Below are 22,468 nucleotides of genomic sequence, written 5' to 3' on the forward strand. Positions count from 1 at the left end.
TTCAATGCTCATTCAAGCCTGTGAATAAACACCTTGTATAGCACTTTGAGCCTATTAAAGTATCCAAACCAAAATTCTAAATGAGCTTTCATACTCATTTACACACACAACTTGAATGGAACCATTTCTTAGCACTATTTTGAAAATGTTTTCAGTTAGGCCATTAGTGTATAAACAGCATGTCTATTAGCTGTGGCAACCTAAACTTTGACCTTAGACAAATAGGTTGTCCTTTGTCACCTTCAGGGAAACTTGATTCAAAAAGTACTAAAATTTATTGTAAAAGCAGATGGCACAGTTTAAGAGCTGTATGGTAACTTAGTGAACTTGTAAAAGGGAAGTCATAGCCTCAGCTCAATAGTTTACCTGCTTGCTAGAATTTTTCAAGGTGGATTTTGGTGAAATTGGTGTTTAGATGGGCGCTCTGAATATAGACTGGTATTGGAAAAGGAAATCAAGATGTTTCATTGTGGGTCTGGCTATTGAAATACAAGCATTTATACATCCAGTTAGAGAAAGTGTCTATATTCATGTAAATGAAAATGCTTTTAAATGAAATGTTAATCAGATTCAGATTTTCTGACTGGATTACAGGTGTTTATTCAATTGAAAGTTTATTTCTGATGAACGGAAATCCTGATCATAAATATGAGCTGTGTGAAATGCATACGATGTCGTTTAGGAGGAACAGCTGGTGTTTCCGAAGTTAAAGATGTGATGAAGAGCAGTATGGTCATAGTGCTTAAAACGACCATTCAGGTAGGGATTTGTGAAACAGTAATGTGAATTAGTGTAATTTGCTGCCTATTTGTGGGATGATTCAAATACAAGGAATAACTTGGGGAAGCCTCAAGTATCAGTACTTTCGGGTTTTTTTCCTTGTGCAAAGAGGATGGTCTTAATACTTTTGACTAGAAATACAGGCAGTCTTTGAAATCTTAACACTGATAATCAGTTTCTTTCCAAAAGCAGTTTCAATTAGGACTTATAAAACTTTGTGGGCTCAATTTAGAAGTTTCAAAGTCCACGGATAGAAAATGGAATTTTCTTGCTTTTAAAGGATACAAGAATATAACCCTAAACTACATTGTCATAACGAAGACCTTGCTACAGAGTACTATTTAAAACCCGAAGTCCTAAAGCAGCTTCACCTGGGGATGAGGGCAAAGAAAAAGTTACCTGCTCAGCACACAGAAGTGAGTATGGCTTCACATAAAGAAAGCTTCAGCAGGCTGTGTAACACTGGGTCTTGGTGTAGCTGTTTTACGCTTTTCTGTACTGTTGTTTATGTTTTCATGTGATACTTCTTGGATAACCTAAAACACTTCTCCTAGTTCACCAGTTTTCTTTTGGTACTAAGGACTGGACCCAGGCCTCGTGCTAGGTAGGTACTGTACCACCAGTCTACCTCACCAGCAGGCGACCCAACCACTGGGAACAGAACAGAAAGCATCTTGTATGTGGCAAAAAGCTGCCCACCTCTGCCTAGCAGGGAAGTTAAAAAGGTAAAGGCAACAGGCAAGGCTTACAGGAAACAAATAGGTTCATTTAAATCCTTAAAAGACAAAAAGCTTTCAGGTTGGAAATACTAACCTCGATTTCCTCTTAACCTTTTGAGAAATTTAATACGATCAGAAAACAAAAATCACAAACCCCAAGCACTCTTCTAATACCCAGGCATTTGCTAATTAGTAATAGTACAGGGTGTAATGTTGGGGATCCAATTTTTCTCCAGTGAGATCTCTTTACAAATTAACTAGGGCAACATTACTACAAAGCCAGTAGAAAAAGAAAACCTTGGCTAAATTACAAACACAAGCTTTTCAATTAACATTAAAACAACTCTTACTAAAATACTAAAAATCAAGCGAATTATAAATGAAAGAATACATAAAATGTCCATTTCCACCATGTAAGTCTAATTTAGACTCAATACATTATTAACAGCTCAAACTTTGATGGTGAACAATCCTTTTCCACCTCAGTGCAGTGTAGGAAGAATACCACACATTAAAGTTTGTTACGAAAATAGAGTTTATTAAAAACATCCCTATTGTTTTGAGGAGCTTTCACCGTTACCTTGTCTTAAATTAAAAAAAAAATAGAGAGCACTTCTAATTACGATTTGTAAACTTTTTAAAGTCAAAACTTTTAAAAAGTTACAGCAAAAAGGGTAGTATTTATTCATATTTCAGTATTTTTTGTTATTTTGTAGCTATTCTTAAATAGAAGGAAAGCAATCAAATTGCTTACAATTCCCCACCAACTACTGTGGGGCTGTGATATAGCGGGAGCAAATATAATACAGCATCTGTACACCTCAAGCTCTACACTCCGGGAGGAAGTGTCACTGTCACATCAGGACAAGTTGCAGTCTCTAGCGAGGAGCCTCCGCTGCTGAGCCAGACTCCTTTTCGGGTTCAAGGGATGAGGTAGCCTCAGCAGGTGACTCTTCAGGAGGTTTCACCACAGTGGCCTCCGCCTCCCCCTTTTCCAGTTCTGAAACAGTGTCTACATTGCCCACTCGGCTAAGGGGCGGTTCAGTGGCTTTGTTCCCACCGGCCCTGTCTGTCACCTCGGGCTTCTCCTTTCCTCGGCCTTCTTCCTTCTCTCTACGCGACTCTCTATCTCTAGAATCTCTGTCTCGATGCCCACTAGAGCGTCTGTTTCTCTCTTCCGAGTCTCTGTGCCTGTCCCGTTCAGGGCTTCTTCTTCCCCACTCTCTCCTTTCACGAGTACTATTCTCTCTATCATCATTACGGTTGCCATACCGTTCCCGGTCATTTTCCACCCTATTTCCGAAAGATCTTCTTCCGAACCTTTCTTGGTCTCTACCTGAATTGAACTGCTGCCTGTTATCGTTTCTAAACGGCTGTGGCTGCTGCTGAGCCGGTGGCGGCTGCTGTGAAGGAGGTGGCTGCTGTGGCTGTGGTGGAGGCGGCTGCTGTGACTGCGGCTGCGGCTGCGGCTGCTGCTGCTGCTGCTGCTGCTGCTGCGGGGGCTGCGGCTGCTGCCTTCCATCTCTGTCTTCAGGACCCCCGGGGCCTGGGCCGGGGCCTCCAAGCCCTGGCATTCCACCAGGCCTGACAAAGGGCCCATGTGGAGGAAAGGGCCCTTTCATTCCATGAGGTGGTGGCATGGCAAAGCCCCCTGGTCCTGGTGGCGGTCCTCTGTGCATCATGTGTGGTGGCATAGGGCGCGGTGGCATCATAGGGAACCGCTGTAAGTGAGGGGGAGGCATTCCTGGAGGGCGCTGAAGCGGGATGAGGCCAGGTCGGGCACCAAGAAGACCAGTTGATGGTGCCTGCAACCCAATCACAGGACCAGGTGCAACTCCCTGAGTACCTGAAAGACAATAACAAAATGTTAAGTGCCACAGAAGATGCCATTCTATTTTCAGCTGTTTCCCTATGCAATTTTTTTTTTTTTTTTTTTGCGGTACCAGGGGTCGAACTCACAACCTTGCGCTTGCCAGGCAGGCGCTTGTGCCACTGAGCTGTATCTCCTCCCTGTGGAATTTAAAGCAAACTGAAATATAATCCAAAACCTCCCAATGTCATGCAGGCTGCCAACCAGCCCTAAGGTGAGGGTGAGGCCTGGTAACCCCCTGAGGCTGCCATCGTAGAGAGCACTGTTCTAAATACTCAACACAGGCAGATACCAACATTGTGAAGAATATGTCAAGATTTACAGCCTTCAGGAGAAACTCTTTCAATACTTCAAGTACTTAAGAAATTTGAGAAACACAATGTGTTCAGTCCCAATAATAAAGAACTACATTTACTATCAATAACTATTCAACCCTATGAAGGTTGTTTTTCTTAATTCACCTTACTACTGTAATAAAGAAGTGAACGACCCAACAAAATCCAGGAGGAGGACTCATTCTGTGGCACACTTAGTCCACATGACTAGAATGACTCATGTAGTTACAAAATATATACCATTTCAACACTAATGTTTAGAAAACAAAGCTCCATACACAAGTGGAAACTTAATTTTTGCAGTTTCTTTTTGGAAGCACAGCATAATATGTAAGTGGCTAGGCAACAGGGACTGCTGAACAATGCCAAATGGTCAGCTATCTGTAAGTGTGCTCCCTCTTCCAAAGGTGGCTAAACCGAGCTGCTGAATGTTAATGACTTAGGTTTTATTTTCCCATTTATATAAGAGCTACTCATTCTGTTAAAACAATCATACAAGCTCAACATTCCATTGCAGAGGAAATTACTCTTTCTCTATGCATGTTGTACACAAGTGTCTTTTAACAAGTTATAGGTTATAACTACCATTTGGCAATGGTAACAGAAATGCTTGTGTGACACAGAAAAATGACCCAATACTTTAGTACTAATGTCAGCTTCTTTTCCCCTAATATATTCTAGGATGACCTGAGTCAACTTCAAGTCCTACACATTTCTGTATTTTGTGTATAAACATGAAATTGCTAAGAATGTCTACTTCAGTTTTTGCTAATCATAAACGGCCCAGTATTCTACCAGACTTAACCACTAACATGGACCTAGAAATGCAAGGATACCAGTATATATCGTTCTTTTGAGACAGGGTCTCGTCATGTAGTTCAGGCTGGCCTTGAATTTGTGGCGATTCTCCTGTCTCAGCTTCCTGAGGGCTGGGATTACAGGTGTGCCACCATACCAGTGTATATGACTCTTAACACGAAGACCACTACCTTTAGTATTTACTTCAAATATCTCCTATATGCTTGCATATGTTCAGTGAAAAATAATCTTGCTCAAGAGTGATCTTGGACATGTGCCTTGGTATCCTAGTATACAGAACAGGCAGTGGTAATACTAGCCACTTGTCCAGATCAAATGGAATAACATACGTTGAGTTCATGCTTGCTCAGTTAGTTGCTAAATTATCCCACACATCTATTTAGGAAGCAACAAACACCCCAAACCTCTAACACCCATCGGAGATTAAAGTTTGAGAGTTGGGAAAAAACTTAAAATACACTGAGCATACATGTACATGTACATACATGTGGAAATGTCAGGTCTGATGGTGAGATACACTAATCATCACAACAAAAAGCCAGGCATTGTGAAATGGAGAGAAGTGATAACTCAGTCCTTTCAGACTTACTGTCATTAGGAGAATCCCTGCTAAGTGTAACACAGGACCACCACGTGGACATTACAGACTGAAATGAAACTCAATGGCACACCAAAAGGTTTTTTCACAGTATTTAAATGAAGATTACTGAGTAACACAACAAAAGCATCTAAGAGTGTCTTTGCTCTCAACTTTTTAAAGGAACAGTATTTAGTTCCAACGTTTGTGCACTTAACACAAAATGTTTATATGCAGAAAGTTTAATAGATTTCATTATACAAAAGCACTTAAAGCCAACCTAACTTCTTTCCCAAGCTTTTATCAGAGTCTGTTCTCAAGGACCAGGAGGCCAAGTGGTATTCTTGTACCCACCCATGGACTTAAGATCCAACCCAAATTTTAAAGTTCAAAAAACAGGGGAGAGTGTGTTAAAGTCCAGATGAATCTTCAAAAGGAGAGTGACACTTAGAAGGCAATGGGGAAGTCTTCTTCCCGATTTCCCCATGAGGACTTCACGTCCTCAATTATCACTCTAGACAATGGCCAGAGGGCACAAAGCCACCTCCTCCTTGGGTCAAGGCAATGACCCTTTATAAAACGTAAGTCTCAGTTTCTAGAAACACCTTGTTAGTTCTTTGTATCATGTATCTCAGGGTGTGTATAGGCTGTTAAGGGTAAACAGCTTGCTTAACTGTAAACATACTACACGTATACCTCCTACAAAGCACAATTTCTCACAAAGAAAACAAACTCCATTTTATTCCATACTTGGTATTTACGTTTAGAATTTGCTTAAAACATTATACAATCAATTCCTTTCTTTGCTTTGTAAATAGTGTTAAGATGTATCAGGCTCAATTTCCTTTTAAGCCTTTGTGGATCAACAAAATTATTTCCCTACAGAAGGTATGCATAGGCCCAAATGGCCTTCTGACTAGACTCGTACTTTAAAAAGCACTCAACTTATTTCTAGTTCCTTTTGTTGTTTGCTGAAGTGAACAAGTATTACTCTTAAAATAGAAGCTGTCTGGTTCAAAAAGTAGCAGATGCCTTTAGTAGGCATGGAAACTGAATTTCTATTAAGAAATCTTTATTAGAAAAGCTCACAATATGCATACCCCAGTAGGATATATAATGAGTTTTCCAGGTCAAGTGGACATTCAAAGCACTAATTAATTTTATCCGGAAATGTATTGCTGAAAAGTTTTCCCAAGTTATAAATTAAAAAAATTTCAAGTATCAAAAATACGAACTTTACATTTTTAACTCATGTAAGAGGTCAGGGATATGTATCTTTCAAAGAGAACAAGGTCTAATGGAAATAAATTTCAACTGTGAAAGGAGCTGGCACATGCTGGTATATTAACACAAAGGTTGTGCTGATAAAAGAGTGTAGATCTGAGAGGGAGTCACAAGGGAAGTCCGGTTTGGGTCTTGAAGGAAAGAAATGTACAAGGTCTACATAAGTAAGGGTGGATCTTGGTGGTCAAAAAGAGTGGCTATTGAAAAGGCTACACAAGGTATTGGAATAACGTGTTATTCAGAGAAGTGCAATGGAGTGACTTTTGATGACAACTGAACAGAGGCGAACACAGTAGCTAAGGGCAAAAAGGTTTACCTGGTAGACCAAGGCAGTTCAGGGGCCTCACATGCCGTGAGTGGGAACCTGGACTTTACCTAAGTGATGGAGGAATCTGAGAGGAATTCTGAGCAGGGATGAATGATCTTACGTTGTGCAAGATCCTTTTAGCAAGCAAGGTGGAGTAGGACATGGTGAAGTAGTCATGTTCTTATTTCAAAATCTAAAACAGTGATTAAGAGGCTGAACTGAAAGGTGCTAGGGCTGTGTGACGGACACTCAATGGGCAGGCCTGTCTGAGATGAAAGAACACTTCTCTCTGCTTTCAGTAAGCGCATGGAAGTGCCAAGGTAACATCAAAAATAGAGGAAGTAATTTTTGAAGACAAATGATACATTTGCCATGGTAACACTAAGAGGACCTCAGCTCCCCCATGGGAATATGCTTAAAAAGCAGAGTATACACCTTATTGCTCAGAAGAACCACAAAACAAGGGATTAGACAGACTGACATTTTTTAATAGAGTAAGGTTTTAGGGCAGATCAAAAAAGCCCCATATATTTATATGCACTTTTTGATAAGAAATATACTTCAGTTTAACTCAAAATAACCAAATCATGAATATTTCCTATCATTATTCAAAAAATAGCTGTTTCAAATGTAAAAAGGGGGGAAGAGGAGGTTAATTTCACACAGACCAGTGTGGACCTTGAAATCACAAGAGAATGTAAACATGGAGCACAAAATTACATAAATACACAGGGTGGCTTTTTACCATGATTATTATGGAGAAAGATATGAAACATTTAATGAACACAAAAGGTCTGACAAATACTAGAGGGACTAACTGCACCAATTAGCTGGGCAATTTTATAGAGGGTATGAAAGGTAAGTGGACTCTTAAAAAAACAGGGACTTCCTATGTGAAAAGATGAGGGAGATGGCTAGGAGGAAGGGCTCTGCCACTCTGCCTCTTCTGGCCAAGGACTTGGCTTCCATTCTATCACAGCCACTGCCTCTAAGAGGTAATGGATGTTTCACCATCCATTCATGACTTCGGAATTCTCATTTGTCCCACTCTCTGATCCTCCTCTTCTTTTCAGGCCATTCATTCTTTCTGGAACACCCTAGCCATCTTCAATCCCACCAGGCTCATGCTGACAATGTCCTTTGTATTCCTCCTTACCTGACTCCCGAGTCCATGGTTCTCTCATCACAGATGCCTGGAGAAACCCCACATTGGTTTTAAATGCAACTCTTGTATGTAAACATGTCTGCGGGTCACCCTGAGCCCCAGTATGCTAATTATTCTCTTCTAATGTTTGTAACTACAACCTCAAGTGTGCCTTTAACTCTGGCCAGCAAGTTGACATCTTCTTGTCACTCACACGGTCATGTCCTATCTACTGCACGTCCTTAAATCTATTCTTGAATTTCTTATGACAACTTCAGCAAGTTCACACAACCTATAACTTACCTACATGAAATTCACAGCTCGTTTTTTTAAAATATAATCACAGAATCAGGCAGTCATCAAAACCAAATGTAGAACGATATTCTCAAAAAAAATCCTGCAGCTTTAGCAGTCACTCCTCACTTCTTCATCTGCCCACATCATCTATCTCCATGGATTTGGTTGTCCATTCTTAACGATTTCACACTAATCATACAGTGTGTAGTCTTTCATGACTGGCTGCTTTCCACATCTCATCCATGTCATTATTATGTGTAAGTACCGTGTTCTTTTTACTACCAAGTTACACTCCACTGTGTGGATATACTATATTTTATCCTAGTTGCATCATCATTTTTAAATAAGCTTTTAGTGAAACACTTTTTCATTTACCCACCATTAAAAATCTACCAGTTTACTTACATCTGTATTGAGGTAATTCCTGGCATGGCCATCTGTGGTCCAAAAGCTAAGTCCTTTATTTCTACACTGGTCCTATCTCTTCTCACCTACAGATCAAACCAGTTATATGTCCCTTCTTCCTTGCACCAAACTCTCCTGCTCTAGTGGATTTCTCAATACTTAGTATGGTACAGTGTTACCCACTTTTAGGAATGAAAAAAAAAAATCTCTCTCACCCTGTACTTTCAGCTATCATCCTTACTACTTCCCTATGAGACAAATCACAGCAATGTTCAAATCCGTAACTGCAGTTATTTCACCTCCCGTTCTCTTCTGACCACAACAGGGCTTCTGAACCTGTCGCTCCAATGAGACCGTGTTTCCCAAGGCCACCTTGAATCTGCATCTTATTCAATCTGGTTAGCAAGACCCTTTCTTGACCCATAACTACCACCTGTCAGTTCACCTCTGCCTCTCAGAACTCTCTTCACATCGTTTCCAGAGTATGTCCTCCTATTTATGCTTCTGAGCTTTCTGGCTACATTTCTCAGTATCTTTTTTCAGACACTAAAGGTTGTGGCAAGAAGCTCTTGCTACTTTGAACTCTAGCTCCACTATTTGTCACTATGTGACCTTGGGAAGGCCACTTCATCTCCATATGCTTGTTTTCCCACCTAGGAAACGCAGCTCACCTCATAGGACTCTGGCTTACACAGTTAATGTACACGAACTGCTGAGGGAACTCCTGGCAGGTGTTAACTGTGTGTCTTCGTCCTCAGCACCATACAACATTCTCAAGTACTAATGGAAGGATTCTTGGACATTATATTGTCTCATTATTTCTCTATTTACAATTTCTTCTTAGATAATCTTACAGATTTCTATGGCTTTAAATATTACCTCCCTTTGCTGATGAGACCAGAATTTACATCTCTAGATTTTATCCAGCTGTGTGACATTTGCACCTGGGTATCAAAATGTTCCATGTTTTAACTGGATATCTACCTCTCCCTCAAATTTGCTCTGCACGTTAGTGTGTGCATCTCAGTAATGGCAGTTACAATTTACGAAGGGCTTATGTAAGCTATTCTTGACTTCTTTCACATTCCCCATTTGAGTAAAGCAGTAATCTCGAAGGGTCCATCTTCAAAATATGTTTGGGCTTCAAACACTTGTAACCTTGCTGAAGCAGCACTCACTGGCTACAACTGCATCCAAATTACCTTGTTCTTCCCATAAAAATGTAAACTACATCACAACATGGCTCCAAACCCTACACCACTACTCATTGCACTCATACCCAGACCCTTGGCAAACTTCTGCTCACTTCCTGTCACTACTCCCTCAGGGGCCAGATTTTGTGGTTCCTCAAACAAAATCAAGTTCCCTCTTAATTCAGTCCCCTTCTACTTGAAATGCCTGTATTTACATGGGTTACTCTTTCCTCAAGTCTTTCTGTTAGTTCCTCAAGATGCCCTCCCTGGCCATCCTAATGAAAATGGCGTATCTCACATCATACATTCAAATCTCCTGACAGTCCTCTGTTGTACTCTCTTCACAGGAATATTTCCATGTGAAACCATTATTGTCCAAGCCCCTACTAGAATATGCACTCCAATAAGAGGTTTCATTTTGCTCACTCTGGCATCTTTACTACCCAGAAAGATGCCTGCCACACAGTAGGTCCTGCAGAGACACAGTGATGCATGAATAAAGGGTGGCTGTGGAAGTAGTGACTGATCTCATTAAGAAGATAGCACCTGGCCAGGCCTTATCCCCAGGAGAGTGAGGAATTTTTTCAGCATAAAATGAGGATGACTTGAACTGTGAAAAGGCTGCATTTTTCTTTCCACTTCTGTTCCTACTTGTAGTTCTAACACTGAACATTTGGTCTCAGTAGAATAAATGCCGCTGTGGCATTGCATAAAGCTAACACTGAATTTCCTATATGATGAAAAGATCTATCACTCACTTTTCCATCAATGTCTGAAAATCTCTAAGCAAATATATTTAATCAGCAGAAGGTATTTTCTTTTTTCTTTTTTGAAAATTTCAGGCCTTTGGAGAACTGAAAACAGTACAACCAACACATATATTTCCTTTGCCTAGATTCACCAATTACCGACACTTAAACATACTAATGTTGGGGACACCCCCAGGTGATTCTAAAATAGTCGTTTTGAGAGCTGGCAAGAATAAAATAAGGAGCCAGTTTTCAAAAATGAGAGAAAGCATACTGCATTTGGGTTGCATTACACATTGGTTGCATTATACATTACAATTATACAAAAAAATCATGTTTAGAAGGTTAAAAAAGATCAGGAGAAACCTGAGTTTTCATCAATATACAGTGTGCCATCTCACCTATTTTTAGCACAATGGTACACATTTTGATAACATCTAATTCTTAAGAATGAATTTTAAATAAAGTCAGATCATTATCTTTTAAAAAAGTCTGTTGGAGTTTTTGCGAAATAATGTATAGTAGGCTTTGTGTGGTCTATCTCCCTATAGATCATTTATATTTGCTGTTTAGAATTTCAGCTTGTATACTAATTGCTAAGTATTTTACAGTAATTGAATTTCATTATCATAGAAAGTTTGAAACATACTATTAACCTTTTATCACTGAATGCCAGGATCTGTAGGCAGTTTTATTTTCAGTGTTAGCTGGAAAAGTCTTACCTGGAATTCTTCACAGCAGTATCTATGTCTATTCAAAAATCAATCTAGAATCCAAAGATTTTGCCCTCAGATTTAAATTTAAAGACACTCTTCAGGCTGGTGTTCTATAGCAGCCTAAGACGTGACAACCCTGGAGGACGTGGAGACAATATAAATATGCTCTTTGGAATTTTTCCGCATTTTCCTCATGTTTTGTTTGAGGTGCTTTGTCTTCTAAGAAAGTGTAATTATGCATAAACTCATATTCAAGACAAGTATTTGCTGTGGATTAATTACTATTTCAAATTATCCACCGAACAATGTTATATACTAAACTGAAGGCAGTGTAATGCATATTTAAAAACCATTTCTGTTATGTAACACCAGTTGAATAACATCATGTAATATTTGGAATACTAATTCAAATATTTTAAAGCTTTCAAAAATAGTTGAAGGATAAAGTTACTAGGCTTCTCTGGTTCCAAATCGAACATCGGATATATCTGTTCAAGTTTATACTTTAATATGTATGTATTAGAGTTTGAAGTAAAAAATTAAAATGTAAGATAACATTTTAAAAAATTAGTCATCAGGCATTATTTGTTTTTAAAACCGTAATTTCTAGAATTTCCTTCAGGTTTTCTTCTAATGTTACTAGTGTGTCACTAAGTAAATTGAAGCTCCAATGTTCTAATTTAAATGTTGAAAATTAGTTATCAAAAAAATCCTAAAGTCAGACTAAGCAGAGAAACTCAAAGCTAAGTGCAAAACTATAAACTGAGTATGTATTTTAAAGGAATTACTGAAATTTCTGGTAAAATTACTCATCTTCTAGTTTCAGGGATCATAACTATTGTATAAACTGAACACATCTGTTATAAACTTCACCATCATCGGTAGTAGTAGTGTGACAGAAACTTGGTGGAAACCCTTTCATGTTAATATTAATGAATAAATATATTTGTCAAGAGAAAGCTTTCATTCTTCAAAAAAGGAATGAGTTCAACTTAGTTTTTGTTTGAAAACATATTTTGGATAGCCTTGTAACACAACAGAGATAGGTAACACAAACAAACTTTTTTGTGTATTTTTTTATTGTTTGGAACACCAAAGTAACCCAAACTTCACATTTACAATGAACTTTTTAATAAAAATATGCTGTACATTGTTAGCAATACATATTATACAAAAGTTTTTGAGCAAGGTAAACAGATGCTTATACAATCAAGAGAATGAACTGAATTGCTATCATCTTTAATGTTCCTTCTCCCTTAGATGACCAACAACTGTAGAATGTTATCTTCAGCTTGTATGAAAACCACTATCCTAGCTACTTTGGCCCACGAAGTACTAAGCACAGATTTCTTTAAAATCAAGTAGTAACAAATCATTTTTCATATATCTAGTAATTCCATGTTTCAGAGGACCAGGAATATAGAAGTATCAAAATCTCTGTAAGATGTAATTTTAACTCTTTCCACATTCAGTAGTGGGGTAACCTCAGCTCAACCCCAAAAGAGGAGGAACTCCTAAACATATATCCATGTTTTAATCTTATAAACCAGACTATCCTTACGGCACCCTGCTGTCTCTTTGTATTATTCTCTGGTCTTAGTACAGAATTCTGAGAGATGTGCTGAACATTTGCTTGGCCTCTGTTACTTTAGAAACACTGGTATATTGCAGAAATTATGATCTAAGAACTAAGTATCAATAATACATTTACTTTACTGTTCTTTATCAGAAAACTATTAGTACCACTAATGGAAGAATTTGGTACTACTAAGAATCTGCTACTTAAATGAAACACCCACTATGACTTAACATATTTTCTCAGTAAGCCAAATGATGGAACCTAAATACGTGTGAATTTATGATTTGGTTGAATCTACTGTGAAAATACCTGAGGCAACTATGTAAAGATATATTGTTTCCTAAAAATTTTGCTTCTTGTCTGCCAACAAAAGTTTGTAATGAATCATAGCTAAAATAACATGATTTTAGAATTGGAAAGTTTTCTTCTCCAGGTGTTCTAAGTACCACCTATGACATTTGTTACATAAGCACTTTGTTTACAGGCCCCTTGGCACGCATTTTACATGTGTCAGCCCACTGAATCATGACACCCTAGTGCATGGAATTTTTATTCCCCTTTACAGAAGAGGAAATGGGGGCTCAGTACAAACTTCTGATCTTACAGTTTTCTGTACAGCATAACACTTTCTTTTATTAACTTAGAAAATACCTGAGCACCAAGAGGAAGCCAGAAGCACCTTAGCCCCAGCAATCAACACCTGAATAACACCAGATATACCCCAACTGAACCAGTGATCCTTTAGTATTGCAATGTGATTATGGTGTTTCTTCATCAAAATGATGGAACTATGGTTAGTCTTTTCAAAGCATCTTCCTTTACTTGCATATATATTAAAAGAATCTCTTCGAAAAAGCAGCTCTGAGCAAGCCAAGTAGACACCAGGACAAAGCTCACCCTCCCGAGTTGGGAAAAAAAAATGTATGGCCAGGAAGTTATCACTGAAATCAAAAGGTGGTACACATATTCAAGGAATATTGTGGGGATGTGATATCTCGGTGATTCTTGTTGACAGATGAATATGTAAAGATGGTAAGCAGGGGCAAGAGAACGTACTGGAATGATGGCAGTATGAGGAAATAGCGTTACCAGGTCAAAAGCCCTGGGACGAGTATACATAATGGCTTTCAGGTGGAGAAATCCATGTGCCCTTTCTGAAGGGCCTGTTTTATTATGATGTAAAAGTTGGCTCAGTATTTTTGAAGTTTTTGTACATAAACTTTTTTGTAAAACTTTTTTTTGTAAAACTTTTTTTAAAACTTTTTGTTACATAAACTTTTTAATTATTTTCACTTTTTAAAAATGTTAAAATTTATGTTATATTTTTTTCAAAATTAAAGGCACATAGAAAGCTTTCTCAACAGTTGGAAGATACTAACTACATTTAGTTATAGTACTTAAATGAAAGTTTCCATTTTTACCTTATGTCAAATTTTAAACCTTTTGGGATTTAAAATTTATAGACAAAAGTAGTCATCAGACCTAAGTATCAACAGCCCTGCGCTGAAAATTGCCCATCTATGTTGTCCCCTTATCCATGGAACAGATGTGCCTGTCTCACACAGTGTGCAGCCAGGGTGGGGAGGACGGGATGCTCAGCCAGATGTGTCAGATAATAAGAAATGGGAATAAAGACTTGGAGTCTCTATTCTTCTAGTAGCGCTCAGCTTACTGAGGTTACTTCTCAGGCTCACCAACTTTTTGATCTGTGATTTTATTGTATTTCACACACTGTATCCAAAGGTTAAAACAAATTATTCATAGGGATAAATACAGGGCACAGTTTTCAAGAGCTGATGTTAAATCAGAGGCAGGTACTTACTTTTCAGGATAGTCTGAAAGCAGTGGTCTGCTTTTAAACTCTTGGAGATCATGAAATCTTTCCACTCATTTAATGAATTTACTGAGCCCAGAGAAAAGCACAAACGCACAATTTTGTACACAGTCTCAGAGAGCCTAATATCCATGGACTCTAGACAAGGAGATCTGATTTCAAAATGAGTTCATAATGAGGGTGTGGGCATAGATGTGGAGGAAGGGGCTGATTAGAAAATTCCAGCTGAGAATCTATCATTCTTGTGCAACCACCTTATCACAAATATGCACAAAAGCATACAAACTGAGACTGAAAGACGTTAAGGTTCCTTGTCCAATGTTGCTTCTATTATATGATTTCCCTTAGGCTTCTTAAGCAACCTCCTCATTAAACCAATTTTCCATTATTATCATAACTAATGCCACATTACTAGTAAATTTTAGCCTCAAATCCTCTCCTTTTTTCATTGCCTGACGTGTGTACTAAGAGAAATTTATGGGCGTATGCTCAGTCCTGGAGGGGAGAATGCAGCATGCCATTTAAAAACAAAGTGACTTTTACTATAAATGTGGTACATGCATAAAATAAAATTTTCAACAGGACTGAAAAGTACAAATGAAAAAAATATAAATGCTTATTACAAACTTCTGTCTCATAGTCCTACATGTCAGAGCTAATCAGGGATTTCTTTCCTTAAACTAAGGTTATGAAAGCAAATGTGCACACATACATTCACCTCTGAAAAATACTGACAGAATTACAATGTTGTAACACTCACAAAGTATTTCAGTTAGGAGAGTCAAATGTTAATTATACTTAGCAAATACCACTTCAAATACAACAATTTATTGATTTAAGTGGCAGTCTATTGTAACAGACAACCATTAGAGATGTGGTGGGACCCATAATCTAAACAAGCCAGAGTAAGCCCTCTTAAAGATATATAAGCAAAAGCAAGTCACCTCCCCTTGATCACAGTCTTAAGGTTATGGGAGAACAGAGCAGATAAATTCTATCAGGCAAAAACTGAGGGGTCAGGAGAAAATGGTTTCTCAGTCCATGCAACTGTCAAAGAACTAAGCTACGTATCAAACATGATTTTTTTGGCCAGCCTACAGAAAAATACCACCAAAGTCCAGGGGGTTCAGATGGATTAAAATTGGTCCACACAGAGAAAAAAACCTGTATTATCATAAAAATGTCTGTTCCAGAGCTGCAAGAGTCTGCAGTCATGTTTATCAGGGACTAGGTACCAATTCCACTGCATACAGATTGGGGAGCAGTGCTGGGAACTGAACGCAGGACATCACACATGCTAGGCCAGTGCTCCACTGAGCTAAGCTCCCAGCTATTAGTAACGTCTTTATACCAAGTTAAGATCCGCATATCAAAACTTTTGTCCAAGACAAACAAACATGATCTCACCTTTGAGACTATCTCCTGGTAAAGGCTAAGTGCACACATTTAATAGGAAGATCTCTCTCCAAAAAAAACCTAGCCCTGAAAATCATTTTACAAAATTCATTTTTAAAAAACCTAGCTTGAGGGGAGAAAAAACTAGTGATGAAAGTATTAACTTACCAAGAAGTGAAACAGGCTGGGTTACAGGAGGGGTAGGCAGATTCGTGGGTGCAGCAGGTGGCACAGCAGAGCCATACATTTTCGCACTGTCACCAGACTCGGCATTTCCTCTAGCCCCAGACACCACTGTTGGAATGGGATTTCCAATAGATAAGTCTTTTGTAGTGTCTTCATTTATACCAGCGATAGTAGCTAAGGAATATAATTACATCAACATGTGAAGCTGAATAATTATTTATCTTCCTGGTCAACATCTTTCTGCTACACTACAGACCCTATTACTGGTCCACGCACCCTGCTAACCCCAGCTCCAAGAGGTCAAGTGAACAGGAAGGAAAAGTATGCTTACAGTTTGGGATGCTTATTGGTGGAGTGTGAGGAGGAGGAATGGATACCGGTGGAGTTATAGGAGGTGGGGGTCCAGGAGGAAGAAACCCTAGAATGAGAAAAGTAACGTCAACATATGCTTCTTATCATTTCATTTTAGGTTCTAAAAGAATGTCTTCTCAAACAACTCTACCTGGTGGCAAGTGCATTGGGTTGAATCCTGGGCGCAAAAACGGTGGAGGGGGAGGAGGAGGAGGAACACCAGGCCCAAAGCCTGGGGGAGGAATTCCCAAGGGCGGCGTGAAAGCAGGTGGCTGGAGGGCACCAACTACAGGAGGACCTGGCTGATGTGGTGGGACCTAGAAAGAAAAATGAAATCATACATCTAGCTGTCTCCATGGTGTGCACAGATGAATACTACACTGCTGAAAAAAGATGTTCCTCAATTTGTGATTACACCCCAATAAATTGACTAGACATAACCTTTTCTGTGACTGTCTTTATGAGGTGTGATCTAAACTACAGAGAATTGCTGTCAAGTATCACCCAACAAAAAGCAAGTTTGTGAAAACATGGTGTCTTCATCCACATTATTTTCTGGATCTGCACTGTGTAACTTCTGGCTTTTCGTCTAAGTCAAAATGACCATGAAAGGCAATGTTTTGAACCTATGCAGGACACTGAAGGAGCCATGGCAGCTCAACTAAATAAAGACACTCACAAAACAGGACTTCCAGAACCGCTTCAGAGGGTGACAAGAATGCTAGTGTTCACAGTGGGACAGAGTACTTTGAGGAGGAGATTAACAGTTACGTTTCTTTTACTGTAATAAATTTTTAAAAATTGAAACATTCACCATATTTTTCCATCACCCTCTGTACATTATCTCATTTAATCCTCAAAACATATCTGATATAGGCAGAACACCACAGCCAGGAAGACCAGGAAAAGGAACTTACAGTTAAAAGATTAAAAAATTAAAGCTGGGAAGTTAGGTGACTTGCCCAAAGCCATGTGCTGTGTATTAGCAATGGAGTAGAAATTAAATTCAGTTCTACCAGAATCTGGTTCTTTCTTTTGAAGTAACAGGTTGGCTGACTTGCTAGCAAAGACTGTATATACTGTAAGTGTATTGCACAGCTTCACGTTTAATGACATTCAATTTATTAAATAGCTTTCAATCCTCCAAGAAAAAAATTCATGACGCCAACACTTAAGCTGAAGATTAAGACATTCCTTTTCCTTCAAACAGCTGTGTGGTAGGCTCATGTCTAAGCTGCTTCAGAGCATAAGGAACCTGAAGACTGAAGGCTCAATAAGAGAAAAAGAGTAAGAATATATGAAACTAATAGGTTTGAATTTTATGTGTAGGACATGATAAGGTTAAGACGCTGAATAACCTGCGTAGATGCAAAGCAACACAAACTTAATTCTGATTTTATTTACATTTATAAAAATAATGTGTATTTTAGAGTTTATAAACAATGGATGTGAATACTAGAATATGAAAAATACGTAATTTACGTTAGTTTTTACTATGCATATGCACACAGACAGACCTGAAGATGGAGGAGGAGTCTTCTGGACACAACGTTCCCACGCTCTCACCTGTGGAGGTGGCACCGTCATAGGTGCAGGAACAGGAGCAGGCGGGACAGGCACGGGTAAAGGGTTAGGTATGGGCGACACTGGCTCTGTGTGTGAGCTTTCTGCGCCTCCATTTTGAGCAACATCATTTTCAGGCTTCTTGGGAATTCCTTTCCAATCTATAAGATTTATATAATATGTTAACAATGAAAATTTACCATTTTCAGCTTGTAACTTGAAATCTAGAAAAAATGTTTATTACTAAAAAAGTTGTCAGCTTGATTAAACAAATTCCTGTGTTAATTTTATAAATAGTAACTAGTTGAATTAATGAATTCATAGAGATGAAGAGAAAACACATGAAAAACACTTACTATATACGCCAGGCATGGTCCTGGGCACTTCGTGTATACTAAATTCCTATAACCACCCATAGACACTATTACTCTCGTTTTACAAATAGGAACGCAAAGACAACTTATCAAAAAGCACATTCCTAGTAAGTGACAAGAACAGACTTAATTCATACAAATTTGGTTCTAGAGAGTATGTTTTTAACCACAGAAGTATACCAAACAAACTTGTGCCTAATACTGAAGAGTAACTCAGATATCCTTTCAACTACTTCCACATATCTTCTAGTCAAGGAAAAAATGTTTCCCCTTTGTCTTCTGGGGTCCTGCTTGATCAGAGTCTCTTATATTCTCAGTGTCTTTAGCAAACACTTCACTGGATCAGGAACTCTGGGATTCCTTATTTCTTTTACCCTGGTCCAGAGCTTTCCAGATGCCTGGCACATAGTAGGCCTGTTTGCCTGAAGAGAAACTTCGCTCAGTCCTTTGGGTGGTGGCATCATGCATTATGGAAGCAGGTGTGGACTGTCTCACCCTTTTGTGCTCAAACTCTCACTCCTGCTTGAAGACCACACCAGTGTTTATTCTGTTTTACCGTTCTACTTCATGCACCTCATTCCTACTTCCAGGTCTTATCTGTGTACTCTGTCATGTGTCCTAGTGCAATCATTTAATCTGGCATTTGTAATATTCATACAAATAACTGAACCTCTTGGTCTTAACACATTGTCTGGGGCTGTCTGGACATTTCCAAAGAAATTATTATGAACCACTGCATTATAACACAATACAGGTTACGTATCCCTTACCCACAATGCTTGGACAGGAAATGTTTCAGATTTTAGAATATCTATATAGATTTTACCAAAGGAGCACCTTTACTCCAAAAGCCTGAAATCTGAAATATCCCAGAGTCCAAAACTTTTTGGTCTCAGGTTAGTGCTCAGTTTCAGATTTTAGAGAATTTTGAGAATTAGAGATGCTCAACCTATACTAATAGTGCTTAAAGACTGAGTGGTTAGATTTTCATAGTGAAAAATTCTACTTATGATTTACTTAATTCTTGTGTTTGTATCCTCTCACTGTATATATCACATGGGGGAAAGACCATTTTTCTTCACTACTGTTTCCTCAATTTACAGTGGTGAAACTGGTACATAATGGTTACTTTACAAAGTTCCCTAAAATTTCTTTCTAATGTAGAGAATAAGCCAGACACTTTTCATATGAACCACCAACCAATATATGGATTGTGAAAGAAATTAAGCATTGCTTTACCTGGGTTAAGTGTATCACTGTCCAACATTCCTCCTTCACAGAAACTCTCCAGTTCCTCAGGTTTGACTTTGTCCCATGGAATATAAGTAACACCAAGTTCTACATCCCAATACTGTTTATAATCTGCTTTTATTCCTTTGTTTAAGGCCCAGGCAATCTATGGCACCATTAGTGAGAACCCAAAATGGAAGGAAGGAAAAAGAAGGCTGTTAGGTCTCCAGAGTTCACCATTCCTTATCATAGTACTCATTTAGACTTGAACAGCAAGAGCGCGATCCGGACCAGCCACCCTTGGACTGGCCTTGTTTTTGCCATGGAAAAGGTTACCATATATTTTGTCTTAGGATGAAAATTTTGCTGGCATCGCTTCCGTATCAGCCCCTCCCCCACCTAAAATAAAACGCAGAGAAAAGGAACAAGAAGACTGAAGTTTTCTGTACAGCCTAGCATACTGGACAGCACTTTTCAAAGCCTACTGGCAAATCCAGGTGTGCTAGTGCACACCTGTAATCCCAGCACTTGGGAGGCTAAGGCCAAGGACTGTGAGTCTGAGGTCAGCCAGGGCTACAAAGTGAGTTCAAGGTCAGCACAGAATACACACAGTGAGAACCTGACTTGGAAAAAAAAAAAACATACAAAGAAAAAAGTCGACAGGAAACTAGCAGTTATTCCACATTAGACAGTATCTTTTCGTGGTACAATTTAAGGGTAGGACAAGATGTCAGGACACTGAGGACATACTGACTTTTGTTTCTTTAGAGAACGAATGTTCGTGTGTATATACTCTATCGTTTTCTCCGTGTTTGGTGATTATTTCTTATAGTTTTATAGATGAAAACCTTGTGCAATAGCCAGAATTTTAGAGTAAGAAAATATATAAAGATACTATTTTAGTTGGGTGTGGTGGCACATGCCTATAATCCCAGCTGAGGCAGTAAGATCCTACATTCAAGCCCAAGTTGGGCAACTTAATGAGACCCTGTTTCAAAATAAAAAATGCTGGGGATGTAGTTCAGGGTGAAGGCCCTGGGTTCAATTCTCAGCATTGTGGGGTGAGGAGGGGGCAGAGAGACGTGTACCTAGCATTTAAATCTTTGTGTCAATTCAACACTGCAGTTTAGGTGGTAACTTGGAGAAAAAGAAAAGATGTACACAAAATTTCTCAAGTCATATCTAAGCCTAAAATTAGTTTTTTGTTTGTTTGAAACAGAGTCTTACTATGTAGCTCAGGTTGGCTTTCAACTTACTATGCATTCCAGCCTAGCCTTGAAACTAGTAGTGATCCTCCTGCCTCAGCCTCCCAACTGCTGGGATTATAGATGTGTGCTACCATACCTAGCCCAAAATTAGATTTTAAAAAGCCACATAGCTCCATATTAAAATTTTGAAAAAATGAATTATAAAACCGTACCTTTATGGACTTCTGATTCACTTTATAGTTTCCTCGGCTCAGTTTCTGCAGGGCACGATAAGCATCTTGCCTATGAACCATAACGATATAGGCACAACCTCTCGGAGGAATCATCTGGTCCAAAACATTTAGTATTACAAAAGATGATAAAAGAGCAATAATATCTAATACTAAGTAACCAATTTCAATAACCCTGTTCCTCACCCCCCACACCAGTGATGTATAATCTAAGGTTATATTAATTTGTGGTGCATTGGTCTCCACTGACTCTTCCAGATTTTGTTGTATAAAGACTTTTTCTTAGAAAAAAGTTTTAAGTTATGCTTGGCTATTCAAAAAATATTCAATGCAGAGAATGCTGAATATGGATGGAGGACCCCTAACCTTGTAGCCACAAGTTGTGCAAATAGTAACTCAGATCTCAAGTCCTTAATTTCATAAAATAACGTCAGGCATATCTGCCCTGGCATTAAATCAATGAACACACACTCACATTGATTGATTCAATGGGACCAAACTCTTCCAAGAGACTTGCAACATCCTGCTGAGTAGTCCTTTTGTCCAGCTGTCCCACCCAGAGAGTAGTACTACAAACTTAAAATAAAATTATAATCATGACAGTATTCTCATTTGATAATAAGCAGCATGGTACCTTACATTAAAAAAAAATCATTACACAAAATGTATGAATTATATTTTGCCAAAAGCTGAAGCAGAAAATCCTAAATAATTTTTTAAGGTTTTAGACAACTGTGTCAGTACTTCCACAAGTGGAACTGAGATAAAAGCATACATAAGAGTTGGAGAAAACTGTACTTTTTCTAGACGGACTTAAAGATACCATGTATGAAAACTGAAGGCAAAAAAGCAAAGACTCACTTGCCCACTGTTACCCTGCCAGTGAACAGCAGAACTAGGACTTGAGCCCAAGTCTCTCATCAATTTAGTGCTCTGTTCACTGTATGTAGCCATCATTTCCCAACTCCTGAGTGTACAGTTTTTCTCTTATGCTGTGTTCTACTTAATAATACTTACAGAGCCAGAAATTCTACATATACCTTAGTTACTGTTATAAATTGAAATCTGTATAAGTTACTGATTTACATCAAGAGTATGTCTAGTGGGGCTGGGGATACAGCTCAGTGGCACAGTGCCCGCCTGGCAAGCGCAAAGTCATGAGTTTAATTCCCATTACCAAAAAACAAAAAAAGAATGTATCTAGTATAGTTTACTACACACGTTTTAAAGATACCTGACATGATTCAGAAGATACTACAAGTTAATACATTCTGTAAATGATCAAATGTTTATTAAAAAAGGGGGCAGCAATTATTCCAATAA

General features: G+C 38.6%; 1 protein-coding gene across 1 annotated transcript in view; it reads right to left on the bottom strand.

Moving 5' to 3' along the window:
* Nucleotides 1–2,015: 2,015 nt before the first annotated feature.
* Scaf4 (SR-related CTD-associated factor 4) overlaps nucleotides 2,016–22,468 on the bottom strand; it is a gene marked incomplete at its 5' end in the record, with an annotated part of 34,151 nt that continues 13,698 nt past the window's right edge. The window contains 8 exon segments of the mRNA XM_013504099.1: nucleotides 2,016–3,345; nucleotides 16,172–16,363; nucleotides 16,521–16,607; nucleotides 16,692–16,857; nucleotides 18,107–18,264; nucleotides 19,717–19,873; nucleotides 21,128–21,241; nucleotides 21,621–21,721. Of these exon segments, the coding sequence (XP_013359553.1) occupies nucleotides 2,378–3,345; nucleotides 16,172–16,363; nucleotides 16,521–16,607; nucleotides 16,692–16,857; nucleotides 18,107–18,264; nucleotides 19,717–19,873; nucleotides 21,128–21,241; nucleotides 21,621–21,721 (1,943 nt within the window).

Source organism: Chinchilla lanigera, unplaced genomic scaffold (assembly GCF_000276665.1).
Source record: "Chinchilla lanigera isolate Chin_1 unplaced genomic scaffold, ChiLan1.0 scaffold00006, whole genome shotgun sequence".
Classification (NCBI taxonomy): domain Eukaryota; kingdom Metazoa; phylum Chordata; class Mammalia; order Rodentia; family Chinchillidae; genus Chinchilla; species Chinchilla lanigera.